This window comes from Entelurus aequoreus, linkage group LG18, assembly GCF_033978785.1.
Source record: "Entelurus aequoreus isolate RoL-2023_Sb linkage group LG18, RoL_Eaeq_v1.1, whole genome shotgun sequence".
Lineage (NCBI taxonomy): Eukaryota > Metazoa > Chordata > Actinopteri > Syngnathiformes > Syngnathidae > Entelurus > Entelurus aequoreus.
In genome coordinates this window covers 49,292,143-49,310,796 of record NC_084748.1, presented here as the reverse complement: position 1 = coordinate 49,310,796, position 18,654 = coordinate 49,292,143, and the positions used below count along the sequence as shown (strand labels likewise).

The following is an 18,654-nucleotide window of genomic DNA, read 5'->3' as shown; positions in this document are numbered from 1 at the left end:
CCGTTTTACTGCTGTGTTACAGACAAGGCGTGTAAATAAATATTTACAAAATATTTCTGTGTAAATAACTCATTTCACAACATCGGCGGCATGTAGTCAAATAACTAATTTCACAACATCGGCGGGGTGTAGTAGTAGGTGTTGCTCGATTGTGCCAGCAACTCCAGGGTTCCAGGTTCGACTCCTGCTTTCGCCATCCTGGTCACCGCCGTTGCGTCCTTGGGCAAGACACTTTAACCACCTGCTCCCAGTTCCAACCACACTGGTTTAAATGGAGCTTAAAGATGTAGACCATGGGTTTCACCATGTAAAGAGAAAAAGCGCTATATAATTCACTTCACTTTTCTTAAAAAAATGTAGTGGGTACGGCTTGTGATATGCGCACTATAGTCCGGAAAATATGGTACATTGCCCGCAATTGGGTGCATTTCTACACTATATTTGACCTTTTTGACACTTACATGTCCCATGTAATGTAGCACACCATTTTATTAGATCATTTACTGACATTATTATTACTGAAAATGTCACCTTCTATAACAAGCATGCAAAAAAGTCAGAAAACGATTCCCATTTGGCAACTCTATCCCGTAGCCACGCCCCCTCAGGTAATGTACTTCCTGTGTCGTGACCTTTGTTTACAATCCGTCACGTCAAAAATATACCTTCTCCCTGGCTACTAATAAATACTCTACAACTAACAGTGTTGGGAATGTAATCATCCAAATATGATTAGCAACACGGTGGACAGCCATAAACGTTGTGGCTTGGAGGCGACATGTGGTGAGCTAATTAGCTAGCTTGTTTCCGTGCTCCTGATCGTCTCCCCGTTCTGCAACTCAGTGTTAGAATAATTATGTGTAAGTTATCACACCACTCTTATGCTTAAAGGCCATTGCTAGAGTTATTATCAATTGTGCTGAAGTTGTACTTTTCTATCTGTGCAAAGGGACAATTTGCAATCTTGGTTTGCAGTCGTCTCTTATCAGTGTTTGTGTCCAAAACATTGAGTACGTGACGCCGACAAAGCAGAGACAGGGCGATATCACGACTGTCAGCACATTTGCATTTCTGAATAATCATATATTGTGTCTAACTGGGGCTGCTGAAATGACCCCCCTTCCTTCAGAAGCAGCCTCAGTGATGTAACCAAATAAATACAGGAGCACGTGGGCTGTGCCTTAGAGCAGACCTGGGCATTCTGCGGCCCGAGGGCCACATCCGGCCCTTTGTGCGTCCGTCCGGCCCGCGTGAGGCCAATCATAAATTACAAAATACATTTAAAAAAGTATCTATGTCGAGTGTGCAATACAACGGTGCTGCTTTTGTTTTGAAAAGCGTTATTTGTATTACTTCCGTGTGGACGTATGCGCGTGCGTGATTGTGAGTGAATGTGAACAGCTGCAATCACAAATTACAAAATAAAGTTGAAAAAACATCTATGTCGTGCGCGCAATACAACTGTGCTGCTTTTATTTTGAAAAGTGTTATTTATGGGCGTATGTCCGTGTGTAACCTGTGAGTGAAGGTGCACATGCAGCGACAAGTGATGCACGGTTTACACCCGAGACGCTAAAAAGAGAAAAGTTGATGAGGAATGGCGTGTTTTCAACAAGACATGGACTGCCAAGCAACGTTCCCTCTAAGGTGCGCGCCTGCGCAATTGCGCACTGCTCAAGCGTCCTCTGCGCACAGCAAATATATGCCGCGCACCAAATCAAATCCCATCTGAATTCTAAACAAAATAAACACATTTATTCTGTGTAATTTTGCAACGCAACTCTGAGTGACAGTGACAACAAGCGGCCCTAACGGTGTTAGTTAACACCGTTCAATTGAACACCGTTCAATTATTGCAACGTCTATCGAGATGCTTCGAGGCCAGGAATTATATTGATCACTTTATTAAGCAAAACTGTTTATATTCGGACATAACCACACCAAAAACATGAGTAAAACACTTCTATCTCGAAAAACTAGTCATTTTCTGCCGTACAAACCAGGCCAAAACCAACTTGTCATCTGTCACCAACACGCATAGCACTAAACCACTGGTGCGTTTATGGCCACACAAAAAGTCGGACAACTCAAACACCACACAAAGTTACACTATGACTCCTCAGTCATACGTGTGCTTATTTTACTGTCATTTATTATTAATGTTAATTTATTGATATTAATCATGGAATGCTGTTACTAGAGAAAGTTACAGGAATGCACACTTCATCCTATGCTTACATTTCATTGTGCAACATGAGGATGTTTAAGGGGAACTAAATGTGATCTCTGAAAGGGGTACAAATGATTTCCAAAGCAGTGCTTTTGGTATAAAGTTAAGTTAGGTTAAATGAAAGTATTATTATTATTAATAATAATTTAAAAAAAAAATAAAAAATAACAATTATTATTATTATTTATCTTACGGTATATATCAAAAATAATATTGAGCAAAATTTAATTGAAATATTGTCGATGTGGCCCTCCAGCAGTGCTCGGGTTGCTCATGCGGCCCCCGGTAAAAATTAATTGCCCACCCCTGCCTTAGAGTGTAGGTTGGTTCTGTAACTGAGTGCGCAGCCCCAAACGTCTCTCCTCATTGAGCCAAATTGAACTCTGTCTCTGCATGATTCCTTGCTTCTTGTCTGTTTAATCTGTTATAAATAAATCATCAGTGTTTGAACCTGACATCTTCTTGGTCCTTCAAGCCGGATTCCAACACATCTGACGATTCCAGCCGGGTGAGTAAAACCAGAAGACCATGGCAAACATCTCCCATTGAGGAGCTGCTTTTCTTCCCCCCCGGCTGGGATCTGAGGATTGACGGGGAAAACCGAGGACAAGAGGGAGGAACGCAGATTTCAGTGAGTCCAAATTGAACTCTGTCTCTGCATGATTCCTTGCTTCTTGTCTGTTTAATAGATGTCATCAGTGTTTGAACCTGACACCCAGTGCGGTGTTTAGGCAAGAGGAACAGCGAGGAACATGTGGCTGAGGTTAGCCTCCAACAAATTTTCTTTACATCCTATTTTTATTGATAATTTACCTTATTTTACGGACCACAGGGCCCACCGGATTATAAGGCGCATTGCCGATGAATGGTCTATTTTTGATCCTTTTTCATATATTAGGTGCACCGGATTACAAGGCGCATTAAAGGAGTCATATTATTATTATTATTATATTTTTCTAAATTGAAAACACTTCCTTGTGGTCTACATAACATGTATTGGTGGTTCTTTGGTCAAAATGTTGCATAGATGATGTTTTACAGACCATCTTCAAGCCGCTTTCCGTACTAAAACATTTTGATAGATTTTTGAGCGCCGTGTGTAATGTTCTATATTTTCAATGGAACATTTCAAATGCTGGTGTTGCTTACTTGAGTCGTTTTGCCATCATAAAGGCAAGATACACTTATTCTCTTATGTTTGACTGCCATCTACTGGTCACACTTATTACACCATGTACCAAATAAATTAGCTGTATTAAAGAAACGTAGAAGTGGTATTATAAGGCAAAAATGAACGTTTAAAAACCGCAGATTTCTACATTTTTGCAGTAATTTCACACGCCTGAGAGTTAAATTGTTCTCACCAATGGCTTTGTGGAGCCTCTCCAGCTCCTCCTGCTGCTGGTGGAAGGAGCTCTGCTGCAGCTTGGCCTGCAAGATCTGCTCCTCCTCCACCTTCAGCTCGTGCTGCTGCTTCAGCTGGCGGTGCCTGGAGGAGACAGGATGTGTAGCAAACTTCTACCGAGCACGTGGACAACATGAACTCGTGTCCGTACTTGTCCGCCGTTCCCTTCAGGCTGGCCAGTTGTCGCTCTGTGTCCCTCAGCTGGGCTTCCTTCTCATTCAACTTGCCCTGGACCTCCTTCACCTCCTGCAGGCTGGTCAGCACAGATGCACTCTGTGAGCGGGCTCCTGGAGGAGGAGAGGCAACGGACGTTAGCTCCAAGGACACGACTTTAGCTGAATGCCATCCAACAAAGATACTCATTTACTGAAATGATCATGCAGAAAAATATCAATAAACTAGATTAATTCATTCGTTTTTTATTTATCTACTTAATTGATGTGCATTTTTGATCAATAGACAATTAAACTTGAGCAACTAAACACATATTTACACACCTATGGTTGAGAAAGAACAGGATGAAGAAAATCTTATATTTCCTGCCCCCTTCAACATAATAAGTAGTCTTACTTAATGGATAGCCTAGATTCAAGAGCATACAAACCAAACAAATACATCCAAATATAATGAAAACAAACAAAAAACACACACAAAAAAAACAACAAGTGCAAAACTTCATGAAGTACAAACCGAACAAAAAAAGTAATATACACATCACGGGATGATACAAAACAAATACAAAACCAGACAAAAAATAAGTAAAATAATAAATATAAAGCAAAATGTAAACACTTACGGCTGTCCATATGATCTTATTGTTCTGTCTTTATATATTTTTTTCAATTGGAATATATTTCTACAATCTTTTATCTCATTGTAAAGAGAATTCCATAGACACAATGCAACACGGAACGACACAGGAAGTCCTTCATACCGACAGCCATCAGACTGTATAATGCATATGTTCCTTTTGACTGTACATGTACTGCAAATGTATGTCTTTATATTATTCACATGTGAATAATGCTGTATAATAGACTGTATTCATATTATTCACATGTGAATAATGCTGTATAATAGACTATTTGTTATTCACATGTGAATAATGCTGTATAATAGACTGTATTAATGTTATTCACATGTGAATAATGCTGTATAATAGACTGTATTAATGTTATTCACATGTGAATAATGCTGTATAATAGACTGTATTAATGTTATTCACATGTGAATAATGCTGTATAATAGACTGTATTAATGTTATTCACATGTGAATAATGCTGTATAATAGACTGTATTAATGTTATTCACATGTGAATAATGCTGTATAATAGACTGTATTCATATTATTCACATGTGAATAATGCTTTATAATAGACTATGTATGTTATTCACATGTGAATAATGCTGTATAATAGACTGTATTCATATTATCCACATGTGAATAATGCTGTATAATAGACTGTATTCATATTATTCACATGTGAATAATGCTGTATAATAGACTGTATTCATATTATTCACATGTGAATAATGCTGTATAATAGACTGTATTCATATTATTCACATGTGAATAATGCTGTATAATAGACTGTATTCATATTATTCACATGTGAATAATGCTGTATAATAGACTGTATGTATGTTATTCACATGTGAATAATGCTGTATAATAGACTGTATGTATGTTATTCACATGTGAATAATGCTGTATAATAGACTGTATTCATATTATTCACATGTGAATAATGCTTTATAATAGACTATGTATGTTATTCACATGTGAATAATGCTATATAATAGACTGTATTCATATTATTCACATGTGAATAATGCTGTATAATAGACTGTATTCATATTATTCACATGTGAATAATGCTGTATAATAGACTGTATTCATATTATTCACATGTGAATAATGCTGTATAATAGACTGTATGTATGTTATTCACATGTGAATAATGCTGTATAATAGACTGTATGTATGTTATTCACATGTGAATAATGATGTATAATAGACTGTATTCATATTATTCACATGTGAATAATGCTGTATAATAGACTGTATTCATATTATTCACATGTGAATAATGCTGTATAATAGACTGTATTAATGTTATTCACATGTGAATAATGCTGTATAATAGACTATTCATATTATTCACATGTGAATAATGCTGTATAATAGACTGTATGTATGTTATTCACATGTGAATAATGCTGTATAATAGACTGTATGTATGTTATTCACATGTGAATAATGCTTTATAATAGACTATGTATGTTATTCATATGTGAATAATGCTGTATAATAGACTGTATTTATGTTATTCACATGTGAATAATGCTGTATAATAGACTGTATTTGTTATTCACATGTGAATAATGCTTTATAATAGACTATGTATGTTATTCACATGTGAATAATGCTGTATAATAGACTGTATGTATGTTATTCACATGTGAATAATGCTGTATAATAGACTGTATTCATATTATTCACATGTGAATAATGCTGTATAATAGACTATTCTTATTATTCACATGTGAATAATGCTGTATAATAGACTGTATGTATGTTATTCCCATGTGAATAATGCTGTATAATAGACTGTATGTTATTCACATGTGAATAATGCTGTATAATAGACTGTATTCATATTATTCACATGTGAATAATGCTGTATAATAGACTGTATTCATATTATTCACATGTGAATAATGCTGTATAATAGACTGTATTAATGTTATTCACATGTGAATAATGCTGTATAATAGACTGTATTTATATTATTCACATGTGAATAATGCTGTATAATAGACTGTATTCATATTATTCACATGTGAATAATGCTGTATAATAGACTGTATTAATGTTATTCACATGTGAATAATGCTGTATAATAGACTGTATTTATATTATTCACATGTGAATAATGCTGTATAATAGACTGTATTTATATTATTCACATGTGAATAATGCTGTATAATAGACTGTATTTATATTATTCATATGTGAATAATGCTGTATAATAGACTGTATTTATATTATTCACATGTGAATAATGCTGTATAATAGACTGTATTTATATTATTCACATGTGAATAATTCTGTATAATAGACTATTTATATTATTCACATGTAAAAAATACCTAAGTGTTTATTGTCTATTGTGAGCGAACTGTGGGGCTGAATTTCCCCCAGGGATCAATAAAGTACTTTCTATTCTATAACTATTTGGGCTGGCAGTAATGGCCTTGAAATGTCCTGAGAAACGTTTTATGCGCGCCTTCTTCCTCCTCCTCCTCTCACCTCCACTCAGAGTTCCTTGTGGGTCAAAGATGTCTCCTCCAAGAGTGACGGTCTTGGTCATCACCCCCTTGTCAAAAGCCACCCTCTTGGCATTGTCCAGGGTGTCGCACACCAAGGTGGAGCCAAACACGTACTCCATGGCTTTGCGGACATCCGACTCGTAGCCCACCAGTGACAGAGCTGTGTGGACATTGTCTTTTCCCACCTGAAGGAGGAGACGGCGAATATAGACGTTGGTAAAGAAAGCAAAAAAAAAAAAGTCTGCCTCCAATGATGCTAAACAAACAGCCTTTTAAAGTGTCTTTTGTAGTTACTTATTTTATTCAAGAGGAGACTGAGGGCAACAGGAAAGGGAATCTCTGCAGCAAAGTGTGGACTATGGACTTTAATACCACAGATGTCAAAACTAATATTCGCATGTGTTTATCAGGCATTTGAACTTAATGAAAAAGACTGAAAATAAGCCAGGGGTCTGGTCCAGCCAGGTCCAGGGTGGGGAAGCTCCTGGTTTTTCAGCAATTGAACATGCAAAAATTTGTACAAAAAAAAGCACCATTTAAAAATGTTTTAGTGTTTAAAGAATTGAAAATGTGTCAACAGAGTTGACATAAATACATACACCATTCAGCCAAATGAATCACTAAGTCTGTTTCAGTCACTATGTTATTGAGTCACTACAGTAATTATGTTCACATCCACAAAAACCACATGGGTTAGCCTACTCTATACAGTATTTACAACCTTACTAGTGTTCACTTCACATCCACAGATGGTTCATGTAGTTATTGACATTATTTACACATTACTATGTCTGTTTCAGTCACTATGTTATTTAGTCACTACAGTAATTATGTTCACATCCACAGGAACCACATGGGTTAGCCTACTCTATACAGTATTTACAACCTTACTAGTGTTCACTTCACAGCCACAGATGTTCATCTATTTATTGACATTATTTACATATTACTATGTCTGTTTCAGTCACTGTTATTTAGTCACTACAGTAATTATGTTCACATCCACAGGAACCACATGGGTTAGTCTACTCTATACAGTATTTACAACCTTACTAGTGTTCACTTCACATCCACAGATGGTTCATCTCGTTATTGACATTATTTACACATGACTATGTCTGTTTCAGTCACTATGTTATTTAGTCACTACAGTAATTGTGTTCACATCCACAGGAACCACATGGGTTAGCCTACTCTATACAGTATTTACAACCTTACTAGTGTTCACTTCACATCCACAGATGGTTCATCTAGTTATTGACATTATTTACACATTACTATGTCTGTTTCAGTCACTATGTTATTTAGTCACTACAGTAATTATGTTCACATCCACAGGAACCACATGGGTTAGCCTACTCTATACAGTATTTACAACCTTACTAGTGTTCACTTCACATCCACAGATGGTTCATCTAGTTATTGACATTATTTACACATTACTATGTCTGTTTTAGACACTATGTTATTTAGTCACTACAGTAATTATGTTCACATCCACAGGAACCACATGGGTTAGCCTACTCTTTACAGTATTTACAACCTTACTAGTGTTCACTTCACATCCACAGATGGTTCATGTAGTTATTGACATTATTTACACATTACTATGTCTGTTTTAGACACTATGTTATTTAGTCACTACAGTAATTATGTTCACATCCACAGGAACCACATGGGTTAGCCTACTCTATACAGTATTTACAACCTTACTAGTGTTCACTTCACAGCCACAGATGTTCATCTATTTATTGACATTATTTACATATTACTATGTCTGTTTCAGTCACTGTTATTTAGTCACTACAGTAATTATGTTCACATCCACAGGAACCACATGGGTTAACCTACTCTATACAGTATTTTTAAGGAGCCATATGTAATAATGTCATGTCAAGTCATCATTAAATGGCCCTGATATGTCAAAGAAATTAATAAATCATCTTATTTTCCAATACCTCTATAACTGATAACAGTAGTTCATGTGCTCATTTCAAAATTAGATTTACAGCCCCAAAATATTGTTATTGTTTTCATTTTGATGCCCCGCCCTCCACCGTTTGACCAATTGGAAAGTCCGGGTTGCCAGTTACGCACCGCCATCTTGGTCTGCCTACTGCCACTGGTAAAGTTACAAAAAAAGTCAGACCTTAGTACATCTAAAAGTGACCATTCTCAACTTATTCATAACAAAGCCAGGAACAAAACCAGGATTTGTATCGGGGATGCCTTTGAAAGATGGAGACCATTGAAGGCGGAGAATATTTTTTTCATCTGACACCAAACTTGCTCATTTTCTCGTTGATAGGTAAGTCAGGCATTTACCTATTCTTATTACTTGTAATAAATGGAAATGGACATTTGGTATGTAAACTATATTGTCCAATACAGTCTATGGTCTTGTCTAACAAAGATAGTATGTTCCTGCAACCAATGTTAGCATGCTAGCCCGGTCAATGATACATCCACATACAGGCTAACGGGGGAAAATATATGCTAGTTAGCCTGTATGTGGATGTGTCATCCAACTGACAGGGCAACATATATTTAGTACAAAAAAAAACCTATGTGGATATGTGTAGTGTCAGTGCATATTTCCTTCTCAATATGCTGAGGAAATGGGTTCCAACATTAGTCATCATGGCAACGTGAAAGGTATGGAGACAGCCAAATCACATGATAAAATAATTCCTCATTGGTGTATGCATGTTGTGGACTACATGTACCAAGTTATATGGCAATCTGAAAGGTTTGAAACAGTAGCCTATAGGCATACCTAGGTAAAATGTCTCCTCTTTTTTTGGGCGTACATTAAGCTGCTAAGCACGCTCTACTTATTTTCACCAGTATAACCATTGCTAGCGTTGTTTGTAGTTGGTTTTAGTCTTTGTTTTCTGATGGTGCTGACAATAACCATATGATTGTTGTGATATTGTACACAGGCATGGTGTACTTCCTCCTGAAAATAGCCTCATTGCTGTGTAAAATGTGTTGGTTAGAGATTTGTTACTGACAAAACGCTTGTCTATTCAGCTATTATGGTCCCAGCACCTCAACCCCTAGTAAGAGGCAGTGGAAGTTTGAAGTTCCTTGGAGTAGTCCAGTCCATCCAGCTGGATTCGGCTGCGTATCTGGAAACCTCAGTCAGTGAGAGAGGGAGGGGACTACAGAATTTTGACCGTGATTGCAGTACCATTTCTGGCCACATTATTAAATATGGTACTTTTAACAGTGTTCACTTCACGGCCACAGATGGTTCATCTAGTTATTTACACATTACTTTGGCATTTTTGTTTTGATGGCTCTGACATTTCTGAGCAGCTTGCATTTTCCCTTTTGTTTCTGCTTTAGTGGATTCTGACTTGGATTTTATAGCCAATTTCTGTCTCTTCGACTCCCTTTCCACTTCTAACTGCTCCAAATGCAAAAATCATAAAGAGTACAAACAATGTTTATTCTATTAGCTAATTTCCTTTATCTGAATAGCCATTTGTGATTTATAGCATGAAATAACAAATATGTCGTTGTTTATGTTTCAAAATGATTCAACTATACAATGTCAAAATATAAAGTGTAGAGATAATGGACAAAATGTCAGCTATTGTTTTGTTGTAAAACACCAATGGAAATGAAAGTTAGCATTTAGACAGGCTATACTGTAGCAAACATGTCTGCCACAATCATGTGCGTTCTTAAATGTGTATTCCACTTCTTCCATTTTTGATTTGGTCCTACATGTAAACAAGTCAAATGAATGTTTTATCCAGACGCATACATTTGTCCAAATGTGGCCAAGTAGAAACATTGTGGATTTCCTGGACGTGGTCTATAGCAGTGTTTTTCAACCTTTTTTGAGCCAAGGCACATTTTTTGCATTGAAAAAATGCAGAGGCACACCACCAGCAGACACCATTAAACGAAACTCAGTTGACAGTAAAAAGTCGTTGTCGGAATTGTTGGATATGACTTTAAAGCATAACCAAGCATGCATCAATATAGCTCTTGTCTCAAAGTAGGTGTACTGTCACCACCTGTCACATCACACCCTGACTTATTTGGACTTTTTTGCTGTTTTCCTGTGTGTAGTGTTTTACTTCTTGTCTTGCGCTCCTATTTTGGTGGCTTTTTTTTTCTTTTTTTGGTATTTTCCTGTAGCAGATTCATGTCTTCCTTTGAGCGATATTTCCCGCATAAACTTTGTTTTAGCAATCAAGAATATTTCAGTTGTTTTTATCCTTCTTTGTTGGGACATTGTTGATTGTCATGTCATGTTCGGATGTACATTGTGGACGCCGTCTTTGCTCCACAGTAAGTCTTTGCTGTCGTCCAGCATTCTGTTTTTGTTTACTTTGTAGCCAGTTCAGTTTTAGTTTTGTTCTGCATAGCCTTCCCTAAGCTTTAATGTCTTTTCTTAGGGGCACTCACCTTTTGTTTATTTTTGGTTTAAGCATTAGACACCTTTTTACCTGCACGCTGCCTCCCGCTGTTTCCGACATCTACAAAGCAATTAGCTACCGGCTGCCACCTACTGATATGGAAGAGTATTACACGGTTACTCTGCCGAGCTCTAGACAGCACCGACACTCAACAACAACACATCATTTGCAGACTATAATTACTGGTTTGCAAAAAAATATTTTTAACCCAAATAGGTGAAATTAGATAATCTCCCACGGCACACCAGACTGTATCTCACGGCCGCGGCACAGTGGTTGAAAAACACTGCTCTAGACAGCACAGACACTCTACAACGGCACATTATTTGCGAATTATAATTATTGGTTTGAAAAAAATATTTTTTTGACCAATTAGGTGAAATTACATAATTTCCCACGGCACACCAAACAATATCTCACGGTACACTAGTGTGCCGCGGCACAGTGGTTGAAAAACACTGGTCTACATCACTAAAAGAAACATTTAAAGAAGAGAATCCCATCTTCCACTAGTTTTTTTAATATATAAATCACCCTCTTCAATATTCCCTCTTCTCTTCTCCGACTCTCTCCTCGTCATTTGGGATGTCTGTTGTGATGTCACTTCCTGGTTCCATGACCCGCCCTCTCTTGCCTCTGATTGGCCTGTCCCTAATGTTTTGCACTAATCTTAACCAATGGTGACTCATCATAGTAAACAACCAACCAATAATGGATGTTCTTATACGTAAACCAACCAATCATCATTGATGTATAGTTTGTCCCCTTTGCTACGTAGCTTCCATTTTTAACTTCATCATTTTGAATAGAAAACCACAGTTTTTACCACTGGATTATAAAAAAAACGTACTCATTAAGGGAAAACCGAAGTTGTTGGCAGGTATGGCAAAGATTTTAACACTCATTGTAGGTAGGAAAAATCGAGGAAAAACTGAAAATATTTTTTTATATCATTCCAGAGATAAAAAAAGACGGACTTCCGACCGTAGGCTGAAAAATCACAAGCCTGCAACAAATAAACACCAGGCCGTTAATATTTTCCTACCAGGTTCTTGGCAGCGTTGACCACTCTGTCAGTCAGCGTCTTGGCGGAGACTTTGTTCAGGGGAATGATGGTGTATCGCCGCTGCAGCTCTCCCTTGTCCAGCAGCTTTTTACCAGTCACCTAGCAAGCCACGAAAGACTTCAATATGACAAGAAACGGCAACAAGTTGTGTAGGAATAGCACACTCGCCTCCGTGTCGACCACGACGTTATAAAGCCGTCCTCCGGCTACCACTTCCAGGGCGGTGGCATAGGATACATCGCGGACGGAGATCAGGTTCGCCACCAGACCCTTCACATTGCTGCGGTCCCATCCTCGTTCAGGATCCCTGGAAGCACGCAGAAGGTGTGTCACTACAGAAGTTGATGGAAGCAGATCAGAATCATATCCATATTTAAGTGTTACTTCTTTCTAAAACTCCTATAGTCATATTTACATCAGCTAATGTCTCGTGTGGTACAAAGTGCTTGGATTCGAGTGTCCTTGAGTAGACAGGCAGAGCGCTGTTGAGACTGCCATAACATTCCTAAGATGACGAGCACAGGGCAGTGCTGAGCTTGGGGGGACAGGAGGTGGAGGGGAGACCGATCTGGACCGGGCTGGGGAACGCTGGTGTGCTGGATTGGTCTCAGGTTTGTCCTCTAAGCTTGGAGAATAAACCACAAAATACCAACTTCTGCCTGGTGATTGAATATAAACAACAGCATATTGCCATAAAAAGAATCTGGGAGAGACTAGCAATTTGAATTCCCCATTGGAGGAATGCTGGTCAACGCAACACACAAGACACTTTATAATTCACGAGTATATTTATAAGACTTGTATAGGACACAGAATGTATTTGTTTTCACCAAACAAGACTAACTCTTCAAGGTCTGCGCTCAACTGAGTGTCTGGAAAGACATCATTTTGGTTATTATTTATTTGTATTGGACCTGATGATTAAGAGGACCTGTGATGAATGTCATCCTTTCTGACTTATAAATGTTGTTACAATGTCAGATGGTCGTGTTAAATCAGGGGTGTAAAACCTGTTTTCATGGAGGGCCACATCGCAGTCATGGCTGTCCTAAGAGGGCCGCTTGTAACAGTGAATGTAAGAATATAAAAGTATAATCGCCTCATTATATTATTGCCTATGCATTTGGTTATTTGATTTGTGTATGTACCGCATTTTTCGGAGTATAAGTCGCTCCGGAGTATAAGTCGCACTGGCCGAAAATGCATAATAAAGAAGGAAAAAAACATATGTAAGTTGCACTGGAGTATAAGTCGCATTTTTTGGGCAAATTTATTTGATAAAAGCCAAAACCAAGAATAGACATTTGAAAGGCAATTTAAAATACATAAAGAATAGTGAACAACAGGCTGAATAAGTGTACGTTATATGAGGCATAAATAACCAACTGGTATGTTAACGTAACATATTATGGTAAGAGTCATTCAAATAACTATAATATATAGAACATGCTATACGTTTACCAAACAATCTGTCACTCCTAATCGCTAAATCCCATGAAATCTTATACGTCTAGTCTCTTACGTGAATGAGCTAAATAATATTATTTGATATTTTACGCTAATGTGTTAATCATTTCACACATAAGTCGCACCCCCGGCCAAACTATGGAAAAAACTGCGACTTATAGTCCGAAAAATACGGTACAAATTGATGAATAACTTGCTTAGGGGTAATTAGGGGTGCTAAAAAACGTTTATCACATTCGAAGCATGATTTTTTTTTGTAATTTTCAAAAATCCATTTTTTTTTTTTTGATGAATTAATTGAAAAAAATAAAACATTTTTAGGCCATCTCTATGCTTACTTGGTGCGTGTATGTGTCACACGTCAGCAACCAAAAGGAGGTTTTGTAACCTGTAAGCTGTTTTGTTAAGGTGTTATTATTATTACCGTATTTTTCGGAGTATAAGTCGCTCCGGAGTACAAGTCCAACCGGCCGAAAATGCACAACAAATAAGGAAAAAAACATATATAAGTCGCATTTTTGGGGGAAATGTATTTGATAAAAGCCAACACCAAGAATAGACATTTGAAAGGCAATTTAAAATACATAAAGAATAGTGAACAACAGGCTGAATAAGTGTACGTTATATGAGGCATAAATAACCAACTGGTATGTTAACGTAACATATTATGGTAAGAGTCATTCAAATAACTATAACATATAGAACATGCTATACATTTACCAAACAATCTGTCACTCCTAATCGCTAAATCCCATGAAATCTTATACGTCTAGTCTCTTACGTGAATGACATAAATAATATTATTTGATATTTTACGCTAATGTGTTAATCATTTCACACATAAGTCGCTCCTGAGTATAAGTCGCACCCCCGGCCAAACTATGAAAAAAACTGCGACTTATAGTCGGAAAAATACGGGTCAAATTGATGGATAACTTGCTTAGGGGTAATTAGGGGTGCTAAAAAACATTTATCACATTCGAAGCATGATTTTTTTTTTGTAATTTTCAAAAATCAAATTTTATTTTTTTTTGATGAATTAATTGAAAAAAATAAAACATTTTTAGGCCATCTCTATGCTTACTTGGTGCGTGTATGTGTCACACGTCAGCAACCAAAAGGAGGTTTTGTAACCTGTAAGCTGTTTTGTTAAGGTGTTATTATCATTACCGTATTTTTCGGAGTATAAGTCGCTCCGGAGTACAAGTCCAATCGGCCGAAAATGCACAACAAATAAGGAAAAAAACATATATAAGTCGCATTTTTGGGGGAAATTTATTTGATAAAAGCCAACACCAAGAATAGACATTTGAAAGGGAATTTAAAATACATAAAGAATAGTGAACAACAGGCCGAATAAGTGTACGTTATATGAGGCATAAATAACCAACTGGTATGTTAACGTAACATATTATGGTAAGAGTCATTCAAATAACTATAACATATAGAACATGCTATACGTTTACCAAACAATCTGTCACTCCTAATCGCTAAATCCCATGAAATCTTATACGTCTAGTCTCTTACGTGAATGAGCTAAATAATATTATTGGATATTTTACGCTAATGTGTTAATAATTTCACACATAAGTCGCTCCTGAGTATAAGTCGCACCCCCGGCCAAACTATGAAAAAAACTGCGACTTATAGTCGGAAAAATACGGTACAAATTGATGAATAACTTGCTTAGGGGTAATTAGGGGTGCTAAAAAACGTTTATCACATTCGAAGCATGATTTTTTTTTGTAATTTTCAAAAATCAATTTTTATTTTTTTTTGATGAATTAATTGAAAAAAATAAAACATTTTTAGGCCATCTCTATGCTTACTTGGTGCGTGTATGTGTCACACGTCAGCAACCAAAAGGAGGTTTTGTAACCTGTAAGCTGTTTTGTTAAGGTGTTATTATTATTACCGTATCTTTCGGAGTATAAGTCGCTCCGGAGTACAAGTCCAACCGGCCGAAAATGCACAACAAATAAGGAAAAAAACATATTTAAGTCGCATTTTGGGGGGAAATTTATTTGATAAAACCCAACACCAAGAATAGACATTTGAAAGGCAATTTAAAATACATAAAGAATAGTGAACAACAGGCTGAATAAGTGTACGTTATATGAGGCATAAATAACCAACTGGTATGTTAACGTAACATATTATGGTAAGAGTCATTCAAATAACTATAACATATAGAACATGCTATACATTTACCAAACAATCTATCACTCCTAATCGCTAAATCCCATGAAATCTTATACGTCTAGTCTCTTACGTGAATGAGATAAATAATATTATTTGATATTTTACGCTAACGTGTTAATAATTTCACACATAAGTCGCTCCTGAGTATAAGTCGCACCCCCGGCCAAACTATGGAAAAAACTGCGACTTATAGTCGGAAAAATACGGTACAAATTGATGGATAACTTGCTTAGGGGTAATTAGGGGTGCTAAAAAACGTTTATCACATTCGAAGCATGATTTTTTTTTGTAATTTTCAAAAATCAAATTTGATTTTTTTTTATGAATTAATTGAAAAAAATAAAACATTTTTAGGCCATCTCTATGCTTACTTGGTGCGTGTATGTGTCACACGTCAGCAACCAAAAGGAGGTTTTGTAACCTGTAAGCTGTTTTGTTAAGGTGTTATTATTATTACCGTATCTTTCGGAGTATAAGTCGCTCCGGAGTACAAGTCCAACCGGCCGAAAATGCACAACAAATAAGGAAAAAAACATATTTAAGTCGCATTTTGGGGGGAAATTTATTTGATAAAACCCAACACCAAGAATAGACATTTGAAAGGCAATTTAAAATACATAAAGAATAGTGAACAACAGGCTGAATAAGTGTACGTTATATGAGGCATAAATAACCAACTGGTATGTTAACGTAACATATTATGGTAAGAGTCATTCAAATAACTATAACATATAGAACATGCTATACGTTTACCAAACAATCTGTCACTCCTAATCGCTAAATCCCATGAAATCTTATACGTCTAGTCTCTTACGTGAATGAGATAAATAATATTATTTTATATTTTACGCTAATGTGTTAATAATTTCACACAAAAGTCGCTCCTGAGTATAAGTCGCACCCCCGGCCAAACTATGAAAAAAACTGCCACTTATAGTCCGAAAAATACGGTACTAAGCCGTCCCGTGTGTGATGTCTGTAGGAGTGTTTTCATGCATATTTGTACGTGCTATCGTGATGTGGAATTAAATGATGGAATGGATGAAGCAAATAAATCAAACCAAGCATCAATATGATTCAGTTTAAGCGATTGTTCAAACTACAAGTGTTCACAAAGTACACAGAAGAACAATTATGATGAACATCTAGAACCCTTTTTTTAGATAAAGATTATTTATGTATTTAGTTTACTGTGGTATATTATTGATGTATTCATTGTTCTGTTACAGAGAACAAGGAAATGGGATAAAACTGTTATGGTATGAAAAGGGGTAGGATTAAATAAACTCAGCTTCTTCCTACATGAAACATGTGGACATATGTGATGCATTACACTTAGGGATGTCCGATAATATCGGACTGCCGATATTTTCGGCTGATAAATGCTTTAAAATGTAGTATCGGAAATGATCGGTATCGGTTTCAAAATTATCGGTATCGGTTTCAAAAAGTAAAATGTATGACTTATTAAAACGCCGCTGTGTACACGGACGTAGGGAGAAGTACAGAGCGCCAATAAACCTTAAAGGCACTGCCTTTGCGTGCCGGCCCAGTCACATAATATCTACGGCTTTTCACACACACAAGTGTGGTCAACAGCCATACAGGTCACACTGAAAAACGTTAACAGTTACAAATATGCGCCACACTGTGAACCCACACCAAACAAGAATGACAAACACATTTCGGGAGAACATCCGCACCGTAACACAACATAAACACAACAGAACAAATACCCAGAACCCCTTGCAGCATTAACTCTTCCGGGACACTACATAATACACCCCCCGCTAGCCACCTCAACGCCGCCCACCCCCCCCCCCCCCATCCCCGCCTACCTCAACCTCCTCATGCTCTCTCAGGGAGAGCATGTCCCAAATTCCAAGCTGCTGTTTTGAGGCACGTTAAAAAATAATGCACTTTGTGACTCCAATAATAAATATGGCAGTGCCATGTTGGCATTTTTTTCTATAACTTGAGTTGATTTATTTTTGGAATATCCTTGTTACATTGTTTAATGCATCCAGCGGGGCATCACAACAAAATTACCGTATTTCCTTGAATAGCCGCCGGGGCGCTAATTAATTTAAAACCTCTTCTCACTCCTGCGCTTACCAAAAGCATGCGGGATGGGCAAGCATGCGCTAATTATTTTAAAACCTCTTCTCAGTCCGGCGCTTACCTTATCATGAAAAGCACATTTAATTAAAAAAAACGTTATTATGGTCTTACCTTTACTTATAAATGATGTCCATGTGCAGCTGCTTCTGATCAAAGGCAGTCTTCCTTATCTTTCTTCAGTTTTAAAAGTCTCTGGAGAAATTCCTTTAATTATTACCTCCTGCTTCGATTGAAAGTCCAGTTTAGAAAACTGTGCAAGCAAACGATCGCTGCTCACGCTTGCTGCTTGTTGTCTTCTTCTGCAGCACCTGTCTTCTGCAGTACTGGTAGTCGCAAGAAGGATCTCTAGCGCCCCCTACCACCAGGAGGCGGGAGTCATTTAATGACTCATATT

General features: G+C 37.1%; 1 protein-coding gene across 1 annotated transcript in view; it reads right to left on the bottom strand.

The window, feature by feature from the left end:
* LOC133634234 (structural maintenance of chromosomes protein 2-like) overlaps positions 1-18,654 on the bottom strand; it is a 51,063-nt gene that overhangs the window by 17,975 nt on the left and 14,434 nt on the right. The window contains exons 12-16 of the mRNA XM_062027345.1: positions 12,639-12,777; positions 12,450-12,569; positions 6,949-7,153; positions 3,787-3,922; positions 3,595-3,719 (exon numbers count right to left, since the gene is read on the bottom strand). Coding sequence (XP_061883329.1) covers positions 3,595-3,719; positions 3,787-3,922; positions 6,949-7,153; positions 12,450-12,569; positions 12,639-12,777 — 725 coding nt within the window. The remainder of the gene's footprint in view (positions 1-3,594; positions 3,720-3,786; positions 3,923-6,948; positions 7,154-12,449; positions 12,570-12,638; positions 12,778-18,654) is intronic.